General features: G+C 37.1%; 2 protein-coding genes across 7 annotated transcripts in view; one reads left to right on the top strand and one right to left on the bottom strand.

The window, feature by feature from the left end:
* DDIAS (DNA damage induced apoptosis suppressor) overlaps window positions 1-22747 on the top strand; it is a 54429-nt gene that overhangs the window by 26045 nt on the left and 5637 nt on the right. For all 3 annotated transcript variants that reach the window (XR_009504602.1, XR_009504601.1, XR_009504600.1), the window contains exon 7: window positions 7722-7848. The gene's annotated coding sequence lies outside the window, so the exon portion shown is untranslated. The remainder of the gene's footprint in view (window positions 1-7721; window positions 7849-22747) is intronic.
* The window catches only part of RAB30 (RAB30, member RAS oncogene family), a 77296-nt gene continuing 74566 nt past the window's right edge, over window positions 20018-22747 (bottom strand). For all 4 annotated transcript variants that reach the window (XM_059930701.1, XM_059930703.1, XM_059930704.1 and 1 more), the window contains one exon: window positions 20018-20830. In XM_059930701.1, coding sequence (XP_059786684.1) covers window positions 20580-20830 — 251 coding nt within the window. In that variant the 3' untranslated portion in view covers window positions 20018-20579. The remainder of the gene's footprint in view (window positions 20831-22747) is intronic.

The raw sequence follows: 22747 nt of genomic DNA, 5'->3' as shown, positions 1-22747 counted from the left end.
TTCCAATTAAACGTGTTATGTATTCTCACTCTTTCATTTCTCTTAACCTTTCCTTGATTGTTTTCCCCTTTATATCTGTTTGTGCTGCATTCTATACAATTTCTTCTGACCTCTTCATCTGTGTCTAATCTACTTTTCTACCTACCCATTGAGTTTTTCTTTCAAAAATTATATATTTTCTGAAAGCTGGATTTTTTTTTTTCAAATTTGCTAGATCACATTTTAAAGTCTTCTTTTTCCTCTAGACACTTTCAGGTTTATCTGTTACTGCTTTAAACACAGTAAGCATAGTTGTTTTATATTCTGTGCTTGACAGTTTCAGTAACTAAAGTCTTGATAGGTCCCTATTGTCATTTTTTTTTCTGCTGGTTCTCACTCATAGTGCCATGTTCCTTGAGGCCTAGTTTAGCTGGAGCTACTTGTTTTCTTTGGAAAATTATTCATGAGAATTCTGAGGCCTAAGAAAATGCTTTCTGGGGAAGGATTTCCATTTGCTTCTGCCAAGTGCCTGCAATCACTACCGGTATAAAACAACTTAAACTAAATTCATATTTGAGGGCTTTTTATTTTTTTAATTTATTTTATTGAAGTATAATTGATTTATAATGTTGTGTTAATTTCTACTGTGAGAGTTTTTTATATCTGCCAAATGAGCTGAATTTGGGTTGCTAAATCATACAGGGGTCAGATTATGGCTATAACTTCTTAGGGACTGTTTCCTTCCTCCACTGCTGAGGGTTTATATCTGATTCCCCCTACACTGAAGACCTTCTGAGGTCCTGCCTTAATGGGCAATTCCTAATCCTATTAGATTCCTTACCATGAGCAAGTTATCTTCTGTCCCCCATACCTCACACAACAATGAAAACTGAGTTAAGATTGTCCCCTAAGCATTTTGTCCATCTTTTATGGCTGAATTATTTGTGACTGTATTACAGTATTTGACCTGCCATGAATTATCATTTAATAATAAATGTCCCAGGATTTTTACTCCTTTTAGATGATTAAAAAAAAAACTACCCTCAAAGTTGCAGCTACCTTATTAGACTGTTAAACAGTTATTAAATTTCTAAATATTGGATCTCATCAGTTCTTAGCATTTTAGACCTGGAGGGGACCTTGAAAAACATCTGAATCAGTGGTTCTCATCCATAGGCTGCTCATTTAAATCACTTGGGACCTTTTAAAACCCTATTGATGCCTAGATCTCATCCCAGACCAGATTTATCAGAATTTGTGAGGGTAAATCTCACATATCAGTAGTTTTTTTAAACTCTCCAGGTGATTCTAATGTGAATCCAGGGTTAAAAAGCACTGGTCTAAGCCTCATAGATGAGGAAACCGAGACCCGAAGATGCTAAAAGTCTTCCCAAAATTCACATTTACATAAGGTTGAGGTTAGAACGTGAAGTACCCTAACTCTTACTCCAGGACTCTATTACCCCATTCTGCCTCCTTTATTATTGAATACTAAATAAAGATTGGCAACAACATTTCTTTTAATTCAAGAATTCATACAACAAACATCATGTGTTTTCTGGGTACTTGTCACTAATGATAGGATGATTAAATAGAAAAACACTCTGGAAACTTAAGGTTAGAGAAAAGCTGATGGAAAACTAGAAGGATTATCTAGTTAGCATTTGTTCTTTAAAGTCACTGCCTAGTCTGGATCTTCTGCCTAAGGTGCAATGAAATGTTTTGGTTATAATTTAATACCAGGGGCAAAAAAACCTGTCTTCCATTAAAACTGATACGCTTTATTTTCTAATAATGAGAACTGCATCCTTGACTGTTTTTCCTTTTTCTTGTAAAGTATTCCAAACCAAACATGATGCTCAGTTATAACCACTGTACTGGGTCTTATGGTTTGCTCCCTCCTTTTAAGTGATCTGAATTTTATTTCCATTTTTATTAACATTATGGCATAAGTGCCCTTTATTATAAAAATGCCTTATATTAGTTTTGAAAGGAAGTGGTGAAGTAAATTTTTATATATAAATTTAAAAACCAACCTCAATTCATTAATAGACTGTACCATTTAATGAGTAAAATATATGTAAACTGCTGTTTTTTATTTCCCTAGAGTGTTTACCAAGGAAAACATACAATATAGACTCCTAAATTTATCTAAGGGAGAAATTTTAGATACACGGTTTTCTCAATCAGCATTATTCATTTTATAGATTTCTTTGATAATTATCAGTTGTGAAAGTCATATCTATACCTATTAGATGACTGATTATGTATGCATATATACCAGAATCTAATGTGATACCACGGCCAACTAGACTTTTCTTTTAGCTGCTGGTCTTTAAAGAGTCAATAACCATTTCTTCATAACCATAACTTATGTGGCAGACCTTTGTTAGGTTCTATCATTCATTAAAAGTATTCAGCAAATTGTTTGTTGAGTTCCAGAATGTACCTGGCACTGTGCTAGGTTTAAGATAACTGCTATCAAGAAGCTCACACTCTAATACATTATGTCACATACATTCTATCATTTAGCTTTCATTCAATCCTGTGAAATAGGTATTGTTATCCCCATAGCCTCTACTATCTTATCTGTAAAACAGAAATAATACCTCTTAAAGCTACTGTGAGAGTTAATTAAGACAGTAAGTGTGGAACATGGTTCCTGCCATCAAATTCAGTGTTCTTTCTACACCACCACACCTTCCAATACCAGAATTTTCTGTTTGCTTTCACCTACCCCTTTATTCTTCGATACCATTTTGAATTAGCATCTGCTCTATGGTTGTAATTCCTTTACCCAGTTCCAATTCCTCACCTCCACAATGGCTTCTTCCCATCTTTCTCCCTCTATTAAAATCCAATCCTTTTCTGACCCCTTGCTTCCCCCTTGCAACCCAAAGTATTTTTGGAAATAATCCCTTATCACCGATTCATTGTTGATGGCAATGTAATTGGTATGAATTCTGTGTAAGATAATTTGGCATTATCTATGAAAATTATAAAAGCATTTCCACTTATAGGAAGTTATCCCACAATTATATTCATATATAAAGAAGTGTTAAAGAAAGATATTCCATTAGCATTGTTTTTAATAGCAAAATAGTGAAACAAATAACCATCAACATTTATAAATGGTTTTATATGTGTAGAATATTAACTGGAAGGATACACAAAAACCAGTGAAAAAAGTTTAAAAGAAGTGAAAATCAGAGTATATGGCATTATATGTATACACGTACACATATATACACATATAGACATATATACATGTATATCTTTCACGAGTATAATGATACTTTAAACACTAGGTGCCTTCAAATGATGATAGAGAACCAATTCATTATCTTGAAAACTGATAAAAACAAAGGGAAAGAATTAAACATTTATCTTAATTTTCTTATATAACTGTACCGTTGGATAACCAAATAGCTGTAGGGAAGTTCTCCTTATAAAGACTCCAACTAATACATTTCATAAATGATAGAAATGGAATATAACCATTTTGCAGTCCCCAATGAATAATGGATGTGCTCATTGAGCATCAATGGCTGCTAATATTCCAAAAAGAGACAAGGAACACCTGTCTATTTACTAGATGAGTTGCTGCCTGATTCATGAATCATTCAATAAAGCCAGTTAGATCTTCAAAAAAACCAAAAAGACAAGATATTATATGCTTCCAGATGAAAGAATATATCACTTCCTTTAATCTTGCCAAAGGTATTGAACCTGAGTCTAATCTTGCCTCTGTATCTAGCTGTCAATTTGCAAAATACACAACTGACAAAAGAACATGCAGACCTACACCAATAAAAATGAAATCAGCAAAATCCAGACTAGGAAACTGCATATCAGACAATGCATGTTCTTCAACAGATGATTTTAAGGAAAAGAAAAAGATGGAGGAGGAGCCTGTAAATCATTTAAAAGGCACATGAAATTTTTTTTAAATGGGCAAGACTAAACTCCAGTGCCTTGAGATGCACACTTGTGTATGTCAATTCCTTGATCACTATGAAAGTCAAGACAGTTTCTTTGAGAAGGAGAGGAGATTCAGGAGTGGTTGGCAAAGTTCTATTTCTTGACTCAAATACAAGTGTGTTTACCTTATAATAGTTTACTAAATGATACACTTGTTTTCCTGCATTCATGTTTTAGTTTATATTTTTTAATGTTTTAAAAATAATTGAAAAGAATGTAAGTAGGTGCGTTGTAATGAGGGAAACAAAAGGCGCAGACAGGTGGAGCATCTCTCTCTGGGCCAGTCCTCATAGTTATTTTACATACTTTGTCATTTACAGAAGTCAAGTAATTCACTCAAGGCCAAGGCCACATCACTAAGTGGCAGAGCCAAAGCTCTGATTTTTCCAGTGCACTGCACCGCCTCTCAAGCCTTAGGGGGAATGTTGCATGAGCCCTCACCTCTTAGGACAGGCATTTCTCTGTGAGACAGCTTCTGCCTTCTTGTTGACCAGTGGCTGCAGCCACTTGAATAATTTAAGGTTGAAGGCAGGTGAAGTATTCTGCACTGTTTTTATCTGATCCATCACTTGCACTTTCAGCCTAAATTAATTTGTGATGTGATAAGAGAAAATTATCTCCATGGGAGAGAAATGAACTCACCTATAAAAATCTTGCCTTTTCCCTAATAGGATTCAAACTGTTTCCTGCAGTTCCCTTTAGGTGCCAAGCTGAAGTGTATGACTGCTTGGCCTATCTCCCTTCATCACAGTTCCTTCACCGGCCGAGAATTTTCTGCTAACTAGAGCTACCAGCTCTGCCAAGAGCCAAGTGTTTGTCCATCCCTTGCCTGCCTTGGGTGGGAAATGATAACTCACGACATTGCAAACCCCAGGGCTGACCAGTGGCTTTTTCATTTTGTATACAGCAAGTACAAGGGTTCAGGGCCTGGGTTGATAGGCACAACAGCACCTGTAATTAGATCCAGGTGCTATATACACTGGCTATTGACTATGACTCCAATAATTACAAAGTCACCAACCAAAATAGATGTTAACAAAGATGGCTAAAACAGAGACCTAAAAATCAGCAGGAGCTGGAGAAGCATTTTCCCACTCTTTGAAGATCTAAGCTTAAGATACATGTGTTTGGTAAAATAGGCATTTTTTCAGCAGGCCTTAACCAGATTACTTGTCTCAGGGCTTGCAGTTTGGCTGGTATCAGATGAAGGGATTCATTGAAAGCATAAGCTTAATGGACATGATTAAGTTAACTGGAGTCAATAAATGCCATTGACAGTATGTTACAACTCTCCTAGATCTTGGGGTATTTCTTATGTAACAAAAGGGGAAGTGGGTATGGTAACTCTCATATTGAACCTGTAACTAAGCAGCCAATCAGCCCAATTAACTAATACAATCTGCTGTAGATTGAATGTTTGTGTCCCCCCCACCCCCCGAAATTCATATGTTGAAACCTAATCCCCAAAGTGATGATGTTTGGAGGTAGGGTCTTTGGGAGATGATTAGGTCATGAGGGAAAAGCCCTATTAAAGAGGTCACAGAGAGCTCCCTCACCCCTTGTGCCATGTGAGAACACAGTGAAAAGATGGCCATCTATGAGCCAGGAAACATACCCTCACCAGATACCAAATCTGCAGGCACCTTGATCTTGGACTTCCCAGCTTCCCGAACTGTGAGAGATAAATTTCTGGTGTTTATAAGCCATCCAATCTATGGAATTTTGGTATAGCAGCCTGAAGAGACTAAGACACCATCTCTCAATGGTCTGCTAGATGACTAATTTTTATTTCATATATGTAGTGTTATTTATCATGTGCCTGTTATATGCCAGACACAATGGCACTTGTATTATTTCATTTAATCCTCAGAGTAGCACTAGTATTGGCTCAATTTTAAAGAAGAGAAAATTGAGGCACAGAGATAAAATAACTTGTTCAAGGCCACAACCAGTATATGGTAGAGCTAGGGTTCAAACATAGGTCTTTTGTCCATGCTCTTCCCACAAATGCTAAGGCAAAGATTGCTAACAGCCTACCCTAATATCCATTCTCTGCTTCTTCCTTTGTAATAAAACCTCTATCTTATTCAGGAGAGAAATATGCCCTATTGAAAGACTGTATTTCCCCGCCTCCCTGGCAGGTCAAGTTCTGGCCACAAAGATATAAATGGAAATGTTGCATGGAACTTCCAAGAAGTTTCCTTAGAATGAAGGGATCAAGCCCTTCTTCCTCCTTCCTTTCTCTTTCTTCCTTCCTGCTGCTGAGACTGGGACGTGATGGCTAGGCCTCTAGCAGCCATCTTGGACAGGAAGGTGATCTTGAAAATAGAGGCCAGAATGAGAGAGAGCCCAAGTCACTGATAATACCATGAAACCACAGTACTACCCGTTCCAGGCTTCCAACCTCTAGACTTCTTTCACATGAGAAAAAGAAAACCCTGCCTTGTTTTCTCAGGTTTATTATTATATGTAACCAAATATGCCACATATATCTGTATTTCACCCACATTTTGCCTTGCACAATTATCTAAAGCTAAATAATTCTGCTCTCGATGCCCACTAATTAGTAAAACAGCTGTCTGTGGCTCCAGGTTGTTTAACTCTTTATTAAAAAGGCCCAAAGAGAAAAGAACTCACATTTGTATGCCTTCTATGTGTTAGGTACCCATATATATTACATTATTTCACATTCTCACTATCTCATTCCATGATCATTCCCATCAGTGCTAATATATCCTGCTTTAAAAACAAAACTCTTTTTTGACTTCATGTTCCTCTCAACACCCCTTATCAGCAAAAACTCCTTAAAAGATTTATATTATAGCCACTGTTCATCTCTCTTCTGATTCTCCTGAACCCAAGCAAGGCATTCTCTCATCCCCATCACTCTGATAAAATAACTCTTTCAGCATCACCCATGACCTTCACCCTTGCTAACTCCGTGGTCATCTCTTAGTCCTTGTCTTTCTTAATATATTAGCAGCATTTGACACAGGTGATTGCATCCTCCTTGAAATACTTTCTTCATGAGGCTTTCAGAATACCACCCTGTTTTCTTCCTGTTTCACTGGTCATGTGTTCTGTCCCTTGCTGGTTCTTTCTTTTCCCTGACTAAGTGTTGGAGTGCTCCAGGGTTCAGTCCTCAGTCCTCTTTTCCACTTATATTCACTTCTTTGGTGACATCAAACAGTTTTATGACTTTCAGTACCATCATTGTGGTATCAGCTCCCAAATTTCTACCTCCAGCCTGATCTTCCCAAATTTCAGAAACATATATATAGCTGCCAACTCAATATCTCTATTTGGATATCAAATAGACATCTCAAACTGGATGGGTCCTAAACCAAGCTCCTGGTTCACCCTGCCCGCCATAACTACTCCTCCAACAGTGTTTTCCTTATAAATGTCAGTAAAACACTACCAGTTGCTTAAGCCAAAAACTTCAGTGTCATCCTTGACTCCTCTTTCTCTACATCTAAACCATGAGCAATGGGAATTCCCTGGTGGTCCAGCGGTTAGGACTCCGTGTTTTCACTGCCAAGGGCCAGGGTTCAATCCCTGGTCAGGGAACTAAGATCCCACAAACTGCTGTGCAGGGCGGCCAAAAAAATAAAACAATAATAAATAAACAAACAAACCATGAGCAAGACCTGTAGGCTCTATCTTTAAAATATATACAGAATCCATGCTTGAGGGCATTAAAAATTATTTGAAACTTTTTAGATATGATTATAATATTATTGTCTTTTAACTTCTTTTAGTGATACATTCTGAAGTATTTTTAGATGAAATTACATGATATGTGGGCCTTGCTGCAAAACAATACAGAATGGAGAAAATGGGAATATAGAAGAAACAAGATTGATCATGAGTTGATAATTGTTGAAGGTGAGTGATGTGTACATGGAGGTTCATTGTATCAATACTAGTCTACTATGTTTTACCTATGTTTGACATTTTCTATAATAAAAAGTTAAATAGTTCTCATCACACACACAAAAACTTGTTTCTGTGTGTGGTGATGGATGTTAACTAGCATTATTGTGGCAATCATTTTGCAATATATACATGTGTCAAATCATTATGTTGCACACCTGAAACTAATACAATGTTATATGTCAATTATAGCTCAATTTTTTAAAAATATGAGTAGCTCTATTTTTTAGTATTTTATTTTTAATTTTTTAAAAAAAATTTATTTTTTTAATTTATTTTATTTTTGGCTGTGTTGGGTCTTCAGTGCTGCACACGGGCATTGCAGTGAGCGGGGGATGCTCTTCGTTGCAGTGCATGGGGCTTCTCAATGCAGTGGCTTCTCTTGTTGCAGAGCATGGGCTCTAGGCGCGCAGGCTTCAGCAGTTGTGGCACGTGGGCTCCGTAGTTGTGGCTTGCGGGCTCTAGAGCGCAGGCTCAGTATTTGTGGCACACGGGCTTAGTTGCTCCACGGCATGTGGGATCTTCCCGGACCAGGGCTTGAACCCATGTCCCCTGCATTGGCAGGTGGATTCTTAACCACTGCGCCACCAGGGAAGCCCCAGCTCAATTAAAAAAAAAAAAAAAAAGTTAAATAAAATATAGCCAGAATAGGAGCACTTCCCACAATCTCCACACCTACTCCCATGTCCCAGGCCACCTTCTTTCACCTGGATTATAGCAGTGATCTCCTTAAATAGTCTCCCTGGTACTGCCTTTGCCTGTTTATAATCTACCCTCAACAGGGCAGCAGGGTGATCTTGTTAAAATATAAGTAAAGTCACTCCTCTACTCAAAACCCTCCAAAGGCACCAGCTCACTCTAAGTCTAAAAACAAAAGTCTTTGCAATGGACTCGAAAGTGCAATGATCCATGCCACCACTCCCCTCAAACCTTTGCCCCTCACTTTTTCATTTTGTTTTAGCCTTGTTGGCATCCCTTTGCCTTGAGGCCTTTGTACATTCTGTTCCCTCTGCCTAGAACACTTTTCACCAAAATACATACACCATTCACTCTGTCACTTCTTTCAGGTCTACTATTAAATGACATGTTATCAATGAGGGCCTCCCTTAACCACCTTATATAACATATCAACACTCTACCATCACTGCTTCTCTCCTTGCCCAGGTTCATTTTCTCCATACTAATTATCACCACCTGACATTATTATGTATTTCTTTATTTTCTACCCCTCCCATGCTAAATCAATTCCATGAAAGTAAGTTGTTTTAGTTTTGTTTCTTTAAACTTTGTTCACTGCTATAGTTTCTGTGACTAGAACACTACTTGGGACATAGTAGGTGCTTGATAAATAAATGAATACCAGTGTTGAGACCCTCATTTTATAATGAGGAAACTGAGGTAAAAAGAGGTTAAATAACTTGCCTAGAATGCTTTCCATGTTCAAAGCAGGGTCTTAATCTTTGTCTTCTATACCAGTGCACTTTTTTTTTTTTTTTTTTTTTTTTTTTTTTTTGCCACACGGTGTGCAGGATCTTAGTTCCTTGACCAGGGATCGAACCTGTGCCCCCTGCAGTGGAAGCACAGAGTCTTAACCACTGGACCGCCAGGGAAGTCCCTACCTGTGCACTTTCTACTCCAAAAGTGCTGAAAGTATTTCACTAGTTTACAATCAGGATTAAATGTAAATATGAACATCAGTAAACTTTATAGAATTTTAGGCCACTTACAAGTTGTTAGTTCTTGTGGTTTCATCTTTAAGATCAAAGTCAGAAAGACTAGCCTGTTTCCTCAAGCTTATTTTTATCTAGATGTGAAAATACAACTATTCTCTGGGAAGCCTGAATAAATTCCAAGTATTAAAATTTAGATAGTCTGTCTTATGTTACTAATATGTGGTTTCCTGCAAGTAATGGAAATAAGATATTTTGGTTCTTGAAATCTTCAGAGGTGAGCACCTGGCCAAAAGCACAGCCACATGATTGTGGTTTAAAAATAGCTCCAGGTTTCATCTCTCAGCTGCAGATGTGTTTGGGAGTATATAGATAGCATATAGCAGGCAGAGTCTGCCAGTCAGAAGATGTGAAATAATTGAGTAAATTAATGGCAGTGATCCTCAAGTTTTTTCAAAACACTGATTTCCAATTTGCCAAAGAATTGTGTATCTGAATCATTACATTGCCCAAATGAGAAACACAATGACCTAAACATTTAGATATTTGGGGAATAAACCACATTTATAATTTTCTTCCAGTGATCTGTACTGATTTGTACATGAATAAGCATTTAAAAATTCTATTTGAGTTTGCAATTTGTTCCATTTAACTAATGGAAAAAACCGATGCGCAAGTTGAAATAAACTTGTCAAAATTCCCTTGATGGGAAAAAAAAAAAAAAAACAGAATGAAAACACTTAAGAGTCAAAGTTTCTCCTCCAACTGGTGGTATTTGCCTCCCAGTCTTTGCTGCTTACGACTAACTAGGTCATATTAGAATCATATGAAATTGCCAATATCTGACTTTGACCTAAAAAACACAATTTCACATGATTCAAATTAATAATAATAGAACACTTAAAAACCACAGGATATATAAATTCAGAAGAGAAATTCCTGCAAACACATCTTTTTAATAAACGTGTTAAAAGAGCAAAATTGAGTCTCATGCCAACTGCTGAGAAGCTATCATTGGACAAAAACAAAATTATAGTAAGTGATTTTGCAAAGCCCAATATTTATGAATGTTAATGTCAAATAAGGTTACAGATTGCCTATGCTCAGTTAACTAAAGAACACCAGGCCAGGGAGCCCAAAGTCATAGTGCGATTCCTTTTTATCCTGTTAACTCTACCATGCTCCATGACCCACTGTACTCAGTCTTAATCGAGGATATTTGTCTCTCAAATGCATATCGCAAGGCAGAGTGAGAGGCAAGAGGTGAAGTGGGGATGAGTTTCAAGAAAAGGTGCAAATCCGTGACTCCTGCAGTGGAGGTGAGAGACAGCTAAAAGATTCCTGCACCTACCCTATAGTATATGCTCAATAAATGGTGAATGAATGAATGGGTGAATGAATTAGTGCCTTATTAGTAATGCATAAGTAGTCTCATTCCTAATTATGAAGGATAATATTTTAAATGATATCTCTAAAAAAATAGAACCATATAATGTGTTTTAGCTGGAAGGTGTCTTAAAGATATCTAATCTAGTGCCCATATTTTACAGTTGGGAAAATTAAGGCTTGAAATTAAATGATTACGCCAAAGTCACACAGCTTCTCAGTATCAGCTGGGACTAGAATTTGACTCCTGCTTCTCAGTGTAATACTCCTTCCAATATATGATAGGATAAATCATTTTTCTCACCACTCGAAATAATTAGCATATAATTTTCACATCCTGAATATAGCAGAGGAATCTTATTTAGTGTTATAATTGGAGGAGGCCTTACTCAATGTAGCCCCATATTTTACAGGGAAGAAAGCCATGGTGCAAAATGTTAAACAATTTGTCTAAGGTTAGCCAGTTAGAGAATCGACATTCAAACTCAAGCCTCCAGATCCCCAAATCCAGAGCACATTTCATGCTGAAGGACATTAGTGTACTTAAAGCTTGTATGCTTTTTACATAGTTTGATGGCATATGATTGTCCAAATGTGGGCAACAGGAAATGTTTATTTATTTACAAGTACATGGGAAAGCAATTTCTATTCACCTTTTTAAAAAATTCTGTTACAAATAAAAAGTTGTTAATACATTCATCCTTTGCACACAAAATACATTCTTTTTACTTTTACTCTCAGTATGAATTATTTCTTAATAAAAACCAAAGCTACAGTGGATGGTCAACTGGTTCGGCAATTTGACAATGTTTTTTCAAGAAGGAAAACCCAAACTTTAAAAGACAGTCGATATATGTAAAGGAAATTGTATATTAAAAGTGCTCCTTCATTGAATCCTAGAAGATTGAGTGCTGCTCTCCAGCATGATTTGTAGCCGCCTTTTCAAAAAATGTGGAGGACTTAGAAATTCTCTATGTGGTAACAACTCAATGTCTACAAGACTGAAGCAGTCTTCATGAAATTGACTATCTAAATGATAGGCTCATAGAAAAAGTTATTATCAATTTCTACAAGACTGAAGCAGTCTTCATGAAATTGACTATCTAAATGATAGGCTCATAGAAGAATTCATTTAGCCATATTAGGGTGTTAGCCATTATTCAGAAATCTCCTAATTGACCAGTTGATCTAAGATTTTAAGGTGCATTCTCTAAGTAGGATTTTAAGAGGCCCTGCTTAAATGAACCCAAGTGACTTGATTTGCTAGACTAATTAAAAGATGTGAAAACATATGCCCACACAGAAAACTTGTACAGATATTTATAGCAGCATTATTTATAATAGCCAAAAAGTGAAAATAACCCAAATGTCCATCAACTGATGAATGGACAGGTAACATCTGGTGCATATATACATACAATGGAATATTATTTAGCCATAAAAAATGTATTGATTCATGCTATAACATGAAACATGGTATAACATGAAACTTGAAAACATTATGCTAAGTGAAAGAAGCCAGACACAAAAGAGCACATATTATATGATTCTTTTTATATGAAATGTCCAGGATAGGCAAATCTATAGTGAGAAAATAGATTAGTGGTTGCTAGATGATGGTGGGGAAGCAGGGAGAGTGATTGCCAATGGGTACAGAATTTCTTTGGGAGATGATGAAAATGTTCTGGAGTTAGATAATGGTGATGGTTGCACAACTTTGTGAAAATACTAAAAAAACACTGAATTGTACACTTTAAAGGGGTGAATTGGTGTATGAATTATATCTTAATCTTAAAAAGAGAAATGCAACTTCATTTTAAAATATTTTGCTCAGATTCCTGCTCCCTCATCCCCCTTTTTAATGTTGAGTGAAGTTTTCACACAATCACCTTTCTATACAATGTTTTCAGCTAATTGCACTCAGGTCATCATCAGCTTATATTTCTAACAGGCATTTTATTAAAAAAATACATGAACACATAAGACATGATTCAGCATCCTGTTAATATCTGCATATTAACATTTAAAATCAAGTATTTTGCTTGTGTTGAAATAGATTTTATATTCAGATGTATTCAGATATTACTGAGAGCCTATGCTTGAAACCAACAACCAATTAAGAGTTGAGTTCATATGATTCCATGATGAACATGTTTGTTAAAACTATGTTTACATTTTGATCAAAAGAGATAGGAAAAGGGAAATCAGGGATTCTCTAAGTCTTCATAAAACAGCTTCTCTAAATATTTTAACTAGCTGCTGAGAAGACCTCCAGAATTATATATTTTGTATTTTATTTCATCCCTATACTAAAAGTCATGCATTAAAATGTATGCAACAATATATATGGGCACACTTTTTCCCTTTAGATGACCTAAAAAAAATCTCAACCCTTTATTATCTGAAATTCTTTTTATCTGAAATTTTAAGCAAAGGTTTTTTTTTTGCTGAAAATAGCAATTTTACTCACACACTTACATTTACGTAAGTGTATTTAAGTAGCTCCCTTACATATCATCAAAGAAGCCCCAACCTTCTGGTATGTCTAGAGGACACTTCAGTGAGCAGAAATTAGAAGCCAGCATTCCAGTCATTTGAAATTTTCTACAACAGGAACATGAAAGCCCCAACATACATTAAAGGGATAAAAGGGTTCACAAAAAAAATTTTTCTTAAATAAAGCAATTGACATTCATTGTCAGGGAGCCTACAAGAAAGTTCTATTAACATTCTGCAACTGTATAGGACAAGAGAATATTTATTCTTAATGATTACTTTCCAGAAAGTAGTATGTTTAGCAGCTGTTTTTCAGAAGGCTTATCAAGTTTTGCTATTGTTATTTAATCCAGGCATAACTGTGTAACCTTAAACAAAAGCTCTGTACCATTCAACCAACTAGTGACAAATTATCCTAGCAGACCAGATTCGTATCTTTTGTTATTCTGTGCAGGAATTTTTGCTTTATTAGGCATTTGGTATTCCAATTTTTATTTCAGAACTTAGTGCACGTGTAGAAAGGGAAAGAAACCCTGCTAAATTTAGGTGTTGGTAATTACGTCCATCAAATAATGTCATGTATGAAATTACATCCTAAAAGCAGTTGACAAAACTGGGATTCATGACTCCATTTTCACCAAGAGGAGAAAACAAGAGCCATATAACCAGAATAATTCTTCAGAAGCATACTTGGTTATCAATTATATGTTAAACATGGATAACTGAAGAGTTAATCAACAGTAAGATTGTGATCTAAATCTGATATCAATAAGAAGCTAAGAATTTATAAATACCTATCCTGACATTCCCCAAGGGGATAATAATTATCACCTTAATGAGCTTTTTCTGTCAATTAAAAATAAATTGAGGCAGAAGGGCTATAATAAATGGCAAACATAGCCCTTTAAAAAGAAAACAGGATCAACCCATTTTTCTTCTAATGGAGAATGGGATCAAGAAGAGAGAGGTTCAAATTGCACTGTGAGGTATCTCGGTAATAAGGTTAAGTTTCCTGATAATGAGTTTACAACCCTGGAATTGCCCACTGGGTTGAGAGAGAGAATACCTTTCTTGAAGCAGGTAAAGAAGTGGAGTCTCTTGGGTAACAGTTATGCCCTAAGGCAGAAGAATGGATCAAATGAGTGATTTTCTTTTAAGGCCCTTTCAGAAATGGAGTTTTTTTTTTAAGTCAGGAGGATTCCTTGTTTTGTTCTAAGGATCTATAGTTGTATCAGACCATCCAAAGTCTGCTCTTAATCAAGGAGAAAACTAATATTTGAGTGTTTACTGTTTACCAAGCATTTTCAATTTATCTAATTTTTACAATAATTCTGACAGGTATTATTACTATTAGTCTATCGTGTGGAGGAGGAAACTGCAAGAGATTGTGCTTTGCATAATGTTATAGCTAATTCATGGGAATATTAGGACTCCTCACACCTAGCCTAGTAGTGTTCCCCCTTCTAAATACCTCCCTACATCGCTCCCTGAAGTGTCAAAGTCACAACCCGCCAAGGGAACTAGAACACAATACCTCTGAAAATTCTGCTTTAACTCAGTGGGAAAGTAAAATTTTGACTCTTGCATGTCACAAAGTCAGTTAAAGAAGAGGGTAGCTTTTGTGCTCTGACTTCTTATCCAAAGGAGTCAAAGAAATTCTCACCCAAACCGAAGTGTTTCTCACCATACTGATGCAAGACCAATGACTTTTTTAGAAAGACCAATGAAGAGCCATCTACCAGCCTTGCAAGGATGCAAGTTACCTTGCAGGTGGAATCACTTGGGTAATGGGCTTTATTAGCAAATGTTGCTCATAGTTATCTCTGATTTTCAAATCAAAGACCTATATTTTGTTACTTTCTACATAAAGCAATTTGGCCTCCGTTCTTTTAAAATTATTTTCAGATCATGCTTCTTCAAGAGAATCAAACCGACTAACCAAATGTCATTTGAGACTTTTCCAAAATAGATTTTGGGGCCTGCTTTTTGCCAGTGACCACCAGCCCATCTGTGACAGGAGCTGCAAAACTTTACGTTGGTAATTTATGGGATTTTAACTGAAGATTCCGCTCTGCTAAAGAGGCCTATCCTGAAATCCTGAAGAAATACCAACTACTCACTAACACTGAGCTTGGCCTATGTTTGGCAAGTGACAAATACATAATTTCTGTGATTTCATGTAGATTTCAACTCATACTAAAACAATACCTTTTTAATCTTTAACTCAAGAACCAGTTTGTGATTTCAACAGGACATCAATGAATGGACTTGGAAAGCAATCCCAGCCTAGGGCATAACAGCAAGCCAGTCTCGACCTAATGACATGTAACCAACCTCCTTCCTGGAGAGTGGGATGCACTTTGGGCAGAAGAGCAAAGCCTTAAAAAAAAAAAAAAGAAATAGCTGTGGGTCAACAGATATTTAACTGAACGTGTTATGAGAAGCAAAGTACTGCAACATAGAATTTTAATAGGTCATCTGGGCCACCCCAACAAACGCTGGGATCTTCTCCACATCATCTTTGCCAAGTTCTTATCTAGCCTTTGCTTGACAGAGGCAGCCCCTTCCATGGTGAACCAACTTTTTGAGAAAGTTCTCCCTGACGTGAAGTTTAAATCTGTGGCCCTATGACCTCTATTCATTGGGCCTCATTCTACCCCTTTGAACAACAGAGTCTTGCTCTAATGTACTAACTGTGTTCCTCTCTCTTTCCCAAGCTAAATTTCCCTAAATCCTTCAAATAGTCTTTAAATGTCTTAAATTTTAAACTCCTTCACCATCTTTGTTATGCCTCAATTTGTTTTTAAACTATGGCTCCCCAAAATGACTGCAATGTTCCCATGGGTTTAGGAAAGGAGATGAAGTATCATCTCCCTTGCTCTAACATTATTAATGAGCTGTTGGAAGGGATGATAATTTCTTAATTCAGTATGCTCTCTCCCCAGTGTGAAGAATGTAAGGGAAGCCAGTTTTCCCTCCAAACACAAATAGGCTCATGTCACAGATACGAAATACAAAAAGAAGGAAAAAAAAAAAACCAAACACATCCCTCTCTTATCCCCAAATTAGTGTTCAACCACACACTGCTTACATGGAGTACATTTTGTCAGAAGGATGAGATAACACATGTTTTTTCACTGCTTTTCATTTTCAACTTAAGTCTCAAGAGGATTATAGTTGCACTGAAACACATCTGTCAGGGCCATGGTTGAGGAGAATAAGTAACCAGTTGAAGTTTAAAAAAAAAACTCTAGAAAAAAGAAAGGGTAAACCCTAGAAGAGCTCTTCTAGAGGCTAATAGGGCAGTAGTCCCTAAAGTACTTAGGATTATGAAATACAGAGTTCTGCAGGATTAAGAAATAGAAAATGTCTATCTTAAAAGCTATTGGTTTGATACATGGGGCAAAAAATTAAATAGTTTTTTCCTGATTATAATATGATCTCATTCACGTAGCTTAGTTTATTATAAAAAAAGAAGTTTTCATTTTAGTCAGAGGACCGATTCAAAATCACATGCAACTGTTATTTATTCAGAAAGATTCATTAACTGAAACTTGATGCTGGATCTGGAAGAATTATGGGATAGCTTAAAGGGCAAATGAGGCAAATCATGATCTAACACTGGACGTCACCAGTGTCCTCCAAAGACATAAATTCATAAACAGAAGAAGAAATAAGAATCCAGCCTTTGGTTAAATTCTGCCTCCTCTCTCCAGCAAGTCTAAATTGTTTACAGGAAATAGTCCTAATCCAAGTGCCTTATTTTGGCCAGTGGTTTTTACCTTTCTTACCAAACTCTAACTAACTCAGAAATTGACACATTGTCAAATCAATCCATTTCACTTTCATTTTTAGTTATTTTCTTTCCTCTTTACTCAGGTAGAGGTGCTAACATGAAATGACTAAAAAAAAAAAAACAGAAGGAAAAAATGACCAGGAAAAACTAATGGCCTACTCTAAGTAATCCACAGAAAGGATAACTGGCCCCATATAATCAAATTTAAATGTTAATATAATTCAATAGATCTAACACAAGCACATAAAGGACTAAAAAGCCTTGCATAGGTAAAGGACAAAGCATAAAATCCTTTGAGGATACAGTCTAGACAAAGCCATAATATCATTTATATAAGCAAACTACATGATTTCACAGATTCCCCAAATCTGACTATATGACATGAATATGATGTGTTGTAAATTGAAGAAAAGTTCGCCATATATTTAGTAACATTATTTAAAAAAAGGAAAAGATCACACCAAAATGGAGGCAGACATGGACTCTGGTAGTCTTATGAGTCAGATCAAGCCATACTGAATTATGAGAAAGCAGCCCTCTTTTTCATCCACCATTAAATGAGAATTCATTTTTATTTAAGAAGGCTCATCTTAGCAAATATTGCCAAGACAATAAGGACTAGTAGGCAAACCAGTAAGTTTAGATCCTGGCCTGGGTTAAGATGGCCACATTTAATTAGTGTCCTTTCTCAAGTTCTATTTGATAAATTTCTGTTTAACTGAAAAAGCTCCTCTTGGCACTAAGTCGTTTATTCAACTAACATTTATTGAGCACCTACAATATTGTCAGGGCTTGTTCTCAAACTTGAGATACATCAGTGAACAAGTGTCCATAAGGCCTAATCTAGAATTCATACAACTAAGAGAAAAAAAGAAACAAAGCCCTACATTCTCATGTGTCCCGGCTGATATGCCATAGATGGGTGACTGTAAGTACAGAAAGGCTGGGAAGGGTAACAGGGAAGAAAGGGGCCAAGAGCAGAGCTTTCTAATACCCTTCTGAGTTTGGCCAAGAGTAGATAACGGAGACTGAGCCCTAGGAAATAATCTCAGAGTGCAAGAGTGGCCCTACAACCTGTTATTTTACAACTAAATGTGTCCAATCTAACAATGTTCTATTCTCTAAGTTCATAAAGCAACTTTATTTTCAACACACTTGCTGCTGTGAGACAAAGGTGAGTCATGATGTGCTGGGGACTTTGGATTTTTGCCCTAAATGGAAGATAGTAAACCTAAACTTAGGGACATTTCCTCACCATTTAAGAAGAGTTCTTCTGCCCACTTTGATGAACTTTTCTGAACACCTTTACTTGCTGGCTTGGTGGGGAAAACGGGGAGGGAAAGGCAACCATGATAAATTATTTTGTTTGGTGTTTATTAAAATGATTTTTCTTTCCTATAGAGATAGGTTCTAAAATAAAAGCAATTCAAACTTCTGGGATCTCTTTCTCTTACCCATAGGATCAGGACAAGCACGGTGAGGCCAACCATAAGTATCAGTCCCTTAAACGATATGTACAGTCCCCATGTGCAGATAGGTCACTGTGAAACCTACTAAAGAAATGCTAGAAAGGCTTCACCAATATTGCGTCTCTACATGACTCATTGCTTTAAAACTCAATAGCTTTCACACATCAATATATCAGGACCAAGACTGCCACCATCTACAGCAACAGTGGAATTACGTATCATTTCCTTATCCCATTGCTCATCCCTCAGTTATACTAAGCAGCAAGCTACAGAAACATCTGACAGCATCAACAGCAAATAGGTTTAATTATTTTCCCAAGTTGTATTTATATCAGTGAACAAATTGGAAGGTATCAAAGTATGGCAGTGAAGAAACAGCAACACATATTCAGCAGCGTGGCTTCCATTTTGAGTTCTGTTTTTAAATTGGCTAAGTAAAGGCATATATACCTCCATTTGAATTGGAGATTTGCCGTAACACATGCATATAAGGAAGGGGGAGGGAAGGAGGGGAATAAGGAGGAGAGGTAAAAAGGGAAGACCAGGAAAGAAAGAGAGGAAAAGAAAAAGAAACAGGAAAGAATGAATGGTCATGAGTCTGAGAGTAACATTACTACAAGGAGATGACAAATGACTACTCAATCTGCTTCTACGAGCAGAATTTTTCTAAGGTTATCATTGCAGATACAAAAATTGTGAGACTTTTCATCTGTTGCTATTCTCACTTACCGTACTAAAAACATCTACAAAATCCTAAGCCTTGGTCTGTCCAAGATGGATAGTACCAGGAAGTAAAAGATGTGACCTGCTATCAAGGACTGTGCTCTGCTTGGAACTCTGCACGGCAGTCCATTAATCCACAGTATTTTGGTCAGATCGGGTCTGTTTTCTCATACTACTCATAATGTCTTAGAGCTAATCTTTTAATATTAGGGTATCCACCATTCTCTCTTTTTTTTTTTTTTCCATTTTTCAAACTTTTTCATTTACTTAAAGGGCAGGAAAGATGGGAGAATGGAAGAAGAAAGTGGTAGAGATTTAGAAGGGAACAGGAAAGGAAAAGTATTCTCCTTCCCAACAAATTTACCCTAGAAAAGGTGGTAATGAGACTTTGAGAAAGACAGCTGATTAATGGACTTCCCTTTTTTCTTTTTTTTTTGTTTGTTTTGTTTTGTTTTTATTTCCATGAAATGTATTTAAGGACATCAATGTACTAAAACGTTTGGTCTGTGAAAGAGTGGAATCGTTAGCACCAAAAGGAGTCATGGAGCTTGTGTACATTAATAAAACAATGATTGCTACTGTTGTCACGGGTAAAGGTTTCATTTCATTTTTACATCCCAAAGTTCTCGAAAGTGCCCATGGAAAAGAGAAATAACACTTTTCAAAATCTCCATGGAGCCATCAGCACGCACCAGAGACAGGACTTGGCGTTCCCAGTTTTGGTTTACCTGGTAGACGAGAAAACCAGGGCCCCCAGAAGCCCTAAAGAGCAGCCCCCACATGCACCCACTGACGTGCAGGAGGGATCCCCTACAGTACGTCTCCCCCTGGACTGTGTTCAGGAATGCGTTTTACTTGCTTTTTTTAAAAAAAACAAAAGCAACATGCTCTGCAGATCACGGAGCGCCTAGTGCAATTTTCTCCTTGATCCGACTCCAGACTGCAAAAGGGTGAAACCATTATATGTTCTGCTAATGCTGGCCTGTGGACGAGGCCCTTGGCCTGCCATGCTTTGTAAGCTCAGGAGCCCACAGGAGTCAGAAGGTCCTAGAGCGGGACCCATAGTCATCGCCAGATCTCCCCAGCAATTGGTGGCCCATCAGGGCAACTGCTGATTCCTCTTGCTTCTCCTTGCCTCAGCCTTTAGTTGAAATTACAACAAGTCAAATAGCTGATACTTTTCCCTTCTCCAGGTAAGGGTGAGGATACATTGTTCACAAGTGTGTTCTGCCTGGCTTCACTGATGAGGCGGCAGGCCAAGTCAAGGAAGAGTTTCTCCACGTTATCGGATTCCTTGGCTGAGGTCTCCAGATAATACATGTCCTGAGCTTCTGAGAATTCTTCAGCTCTCTGCTGGGAGACCTCTCTCCTTTCAGCCAGATCAATCTTGTTGCCTAAAATAGTGGTAAAATCAAAGAGGGAATCGTCATTTGACTGTTTTGCAAGTTCGGAAATATCGAAATTCAACTCCATATCTGAAGTCAAACCAGAGAGATGGGCAAGTAAAGCAAAACAAATGTGACTGTGATTCCTGGATTGTTTATTTTAAAATACCAGTGCCATTTGTAATGGCAGAGAACTGGAAACAACCCAAAAGCCCATCAGTTGGGCACTGGCTGAATAAACTATGTCACATCCATAGTTATGGAGTTTGGAGTTTGGAGTTACTTAGCACCATAAAAAGCAATGAGGAATATCTCTGTAGGCTGCCATGGAATGAGACATTAGGATATGTTGTTAAGCAAATAAAGCAAAGTTGAAAAAAGTGTATATAATATACAATTCTCTAAGAAAAAGGGATGAAAAAATACACTTTATTCTTATTTTTTTAATGGGAGACTAAACCAAATTTTAATTTTAAAGATAATGGTTACCTATGAAAGGAACAAGGTTGAGGAATGAAAACCAGACCTTTCTAAATATACTTCATTTTATAGATTTGACTTCAGAATCTTATCAGTGTTTTACACGATTACACAATTAATATGAAATTAAATTTAAAAAGCAATTCCTAAAGTTGAAAGCAAAATTAAACAAATGAACCTGTTTATCATGAAGTGGCATAACCACACAAAGAGGAACTATTTCAGGTGAGTTGAAGATAATTTTACCAGTAATTTAACCATGTATCCCCGGTGGCACATACCCTAAGGACAAAAAGAACTGAAGAAAAAAATCTTGAACTGTCGCAGTAATTATCTTGTCGGTGGTAGTGTTGGCATCATTTTTCTGGGGCTGCTATACATGTTTTAGGAGATAAAGCAAATGAGTAATTATGCCAGCGGCATTAGGACAGGGATTTTTAGCATGGGAGAAAGGAAATACGGATATAAGATTAATGAGGTTAAGTAAAATTTCTGTAGTCCTGAATTACAAATGGAAGTATCAGTGTGAATAATTCATGGTGTTATTTTATCTTTAAGAAATTTTCTACTTCTGTTTTGGAAATCTGACAAAGGTGATATGTCAACTGTGTTACTTCCCAACATTGCTCATGGTAAAATTGACCCTTGATTGATAAATTCCATCCGGCCTGGGAATTCTATGTATGAATTATAAATACCTAATGGAAAGCCTTAACTTTAGGCTTCCCTGAGTGTGATGATTCTTCATCTGAAGAGACCCTGAAAGTTAGTCCTGTCGGGTTGTTACAAGAGAGATGGGCTCCTATGGGGCATTGAGGCTTCTAGCCAGGGCAGATCGTGCACTTGCCTGAAGTGAGCATTTTCCCTTCACATCTGAACTGTCCCAGGAGGTCCTGGACAGCTCTGGACTGCTATGAGGGCTGCTTCCACTGAAGAGGAATGCTTGATGCTGGCTTACTATTAAGCTGTGTTTCCTGTCCTGTATCCTTCTAAGTGACTGTGATACCATGTGGCCTATGGTAGTCTTGTCAGTCAAAATGTTTCACGGAGCCTAATGAGACAACCCCCTGTGGATGCTACAGAATTCACCACATACGCACACACACACCAGCTCTGTCCACTGAAAAGCCTAAAAGCCATCACCTAGTAAAGACGATTCCTATCACCCTGGTTGTAGCCTCTAAATACAACTTCCCATTGAAAAGAAACAGTGCTTCTTGAAGAACTGGCTAATTCCAGGTCTGGGGCAGGAAATGCACTGGATGTGCCTCGAACACTTGTCATCCCAGAAATCAAGAAAATTATCAAAGATTCCTGGGTCATGTCAAAAGGACTCAGGAGCCCACTTGAAGAAGCTTCCACTGTCAAAGTTGGAACAACTGAAGTGTCAATAATAATTGCAAGGGGCTAGAATACATCAAATATATTTAAACCTATACAGCAATA

The sequence above is a fragment of the Balaenoptera ricei genome, chromosome 8 (genome assembly GCF_028023285.1).
Source record: "Balaenoptera ricei isolate mBalRic1 chromosome 8, mBalRic1.hap2, whole genome shotgun sequence".
Lineage (NCBI taxonomy): Eukaryota > Metazoa > Chordata > Mammalia > Artiodactyla > Balaenopteridae > Balaenoptera > Balaenoptera ricei.
Note: the sequence above shows the minus strand (reverse complement) of the source record. Positions and strands in the feature narration are given on the sequence as shown.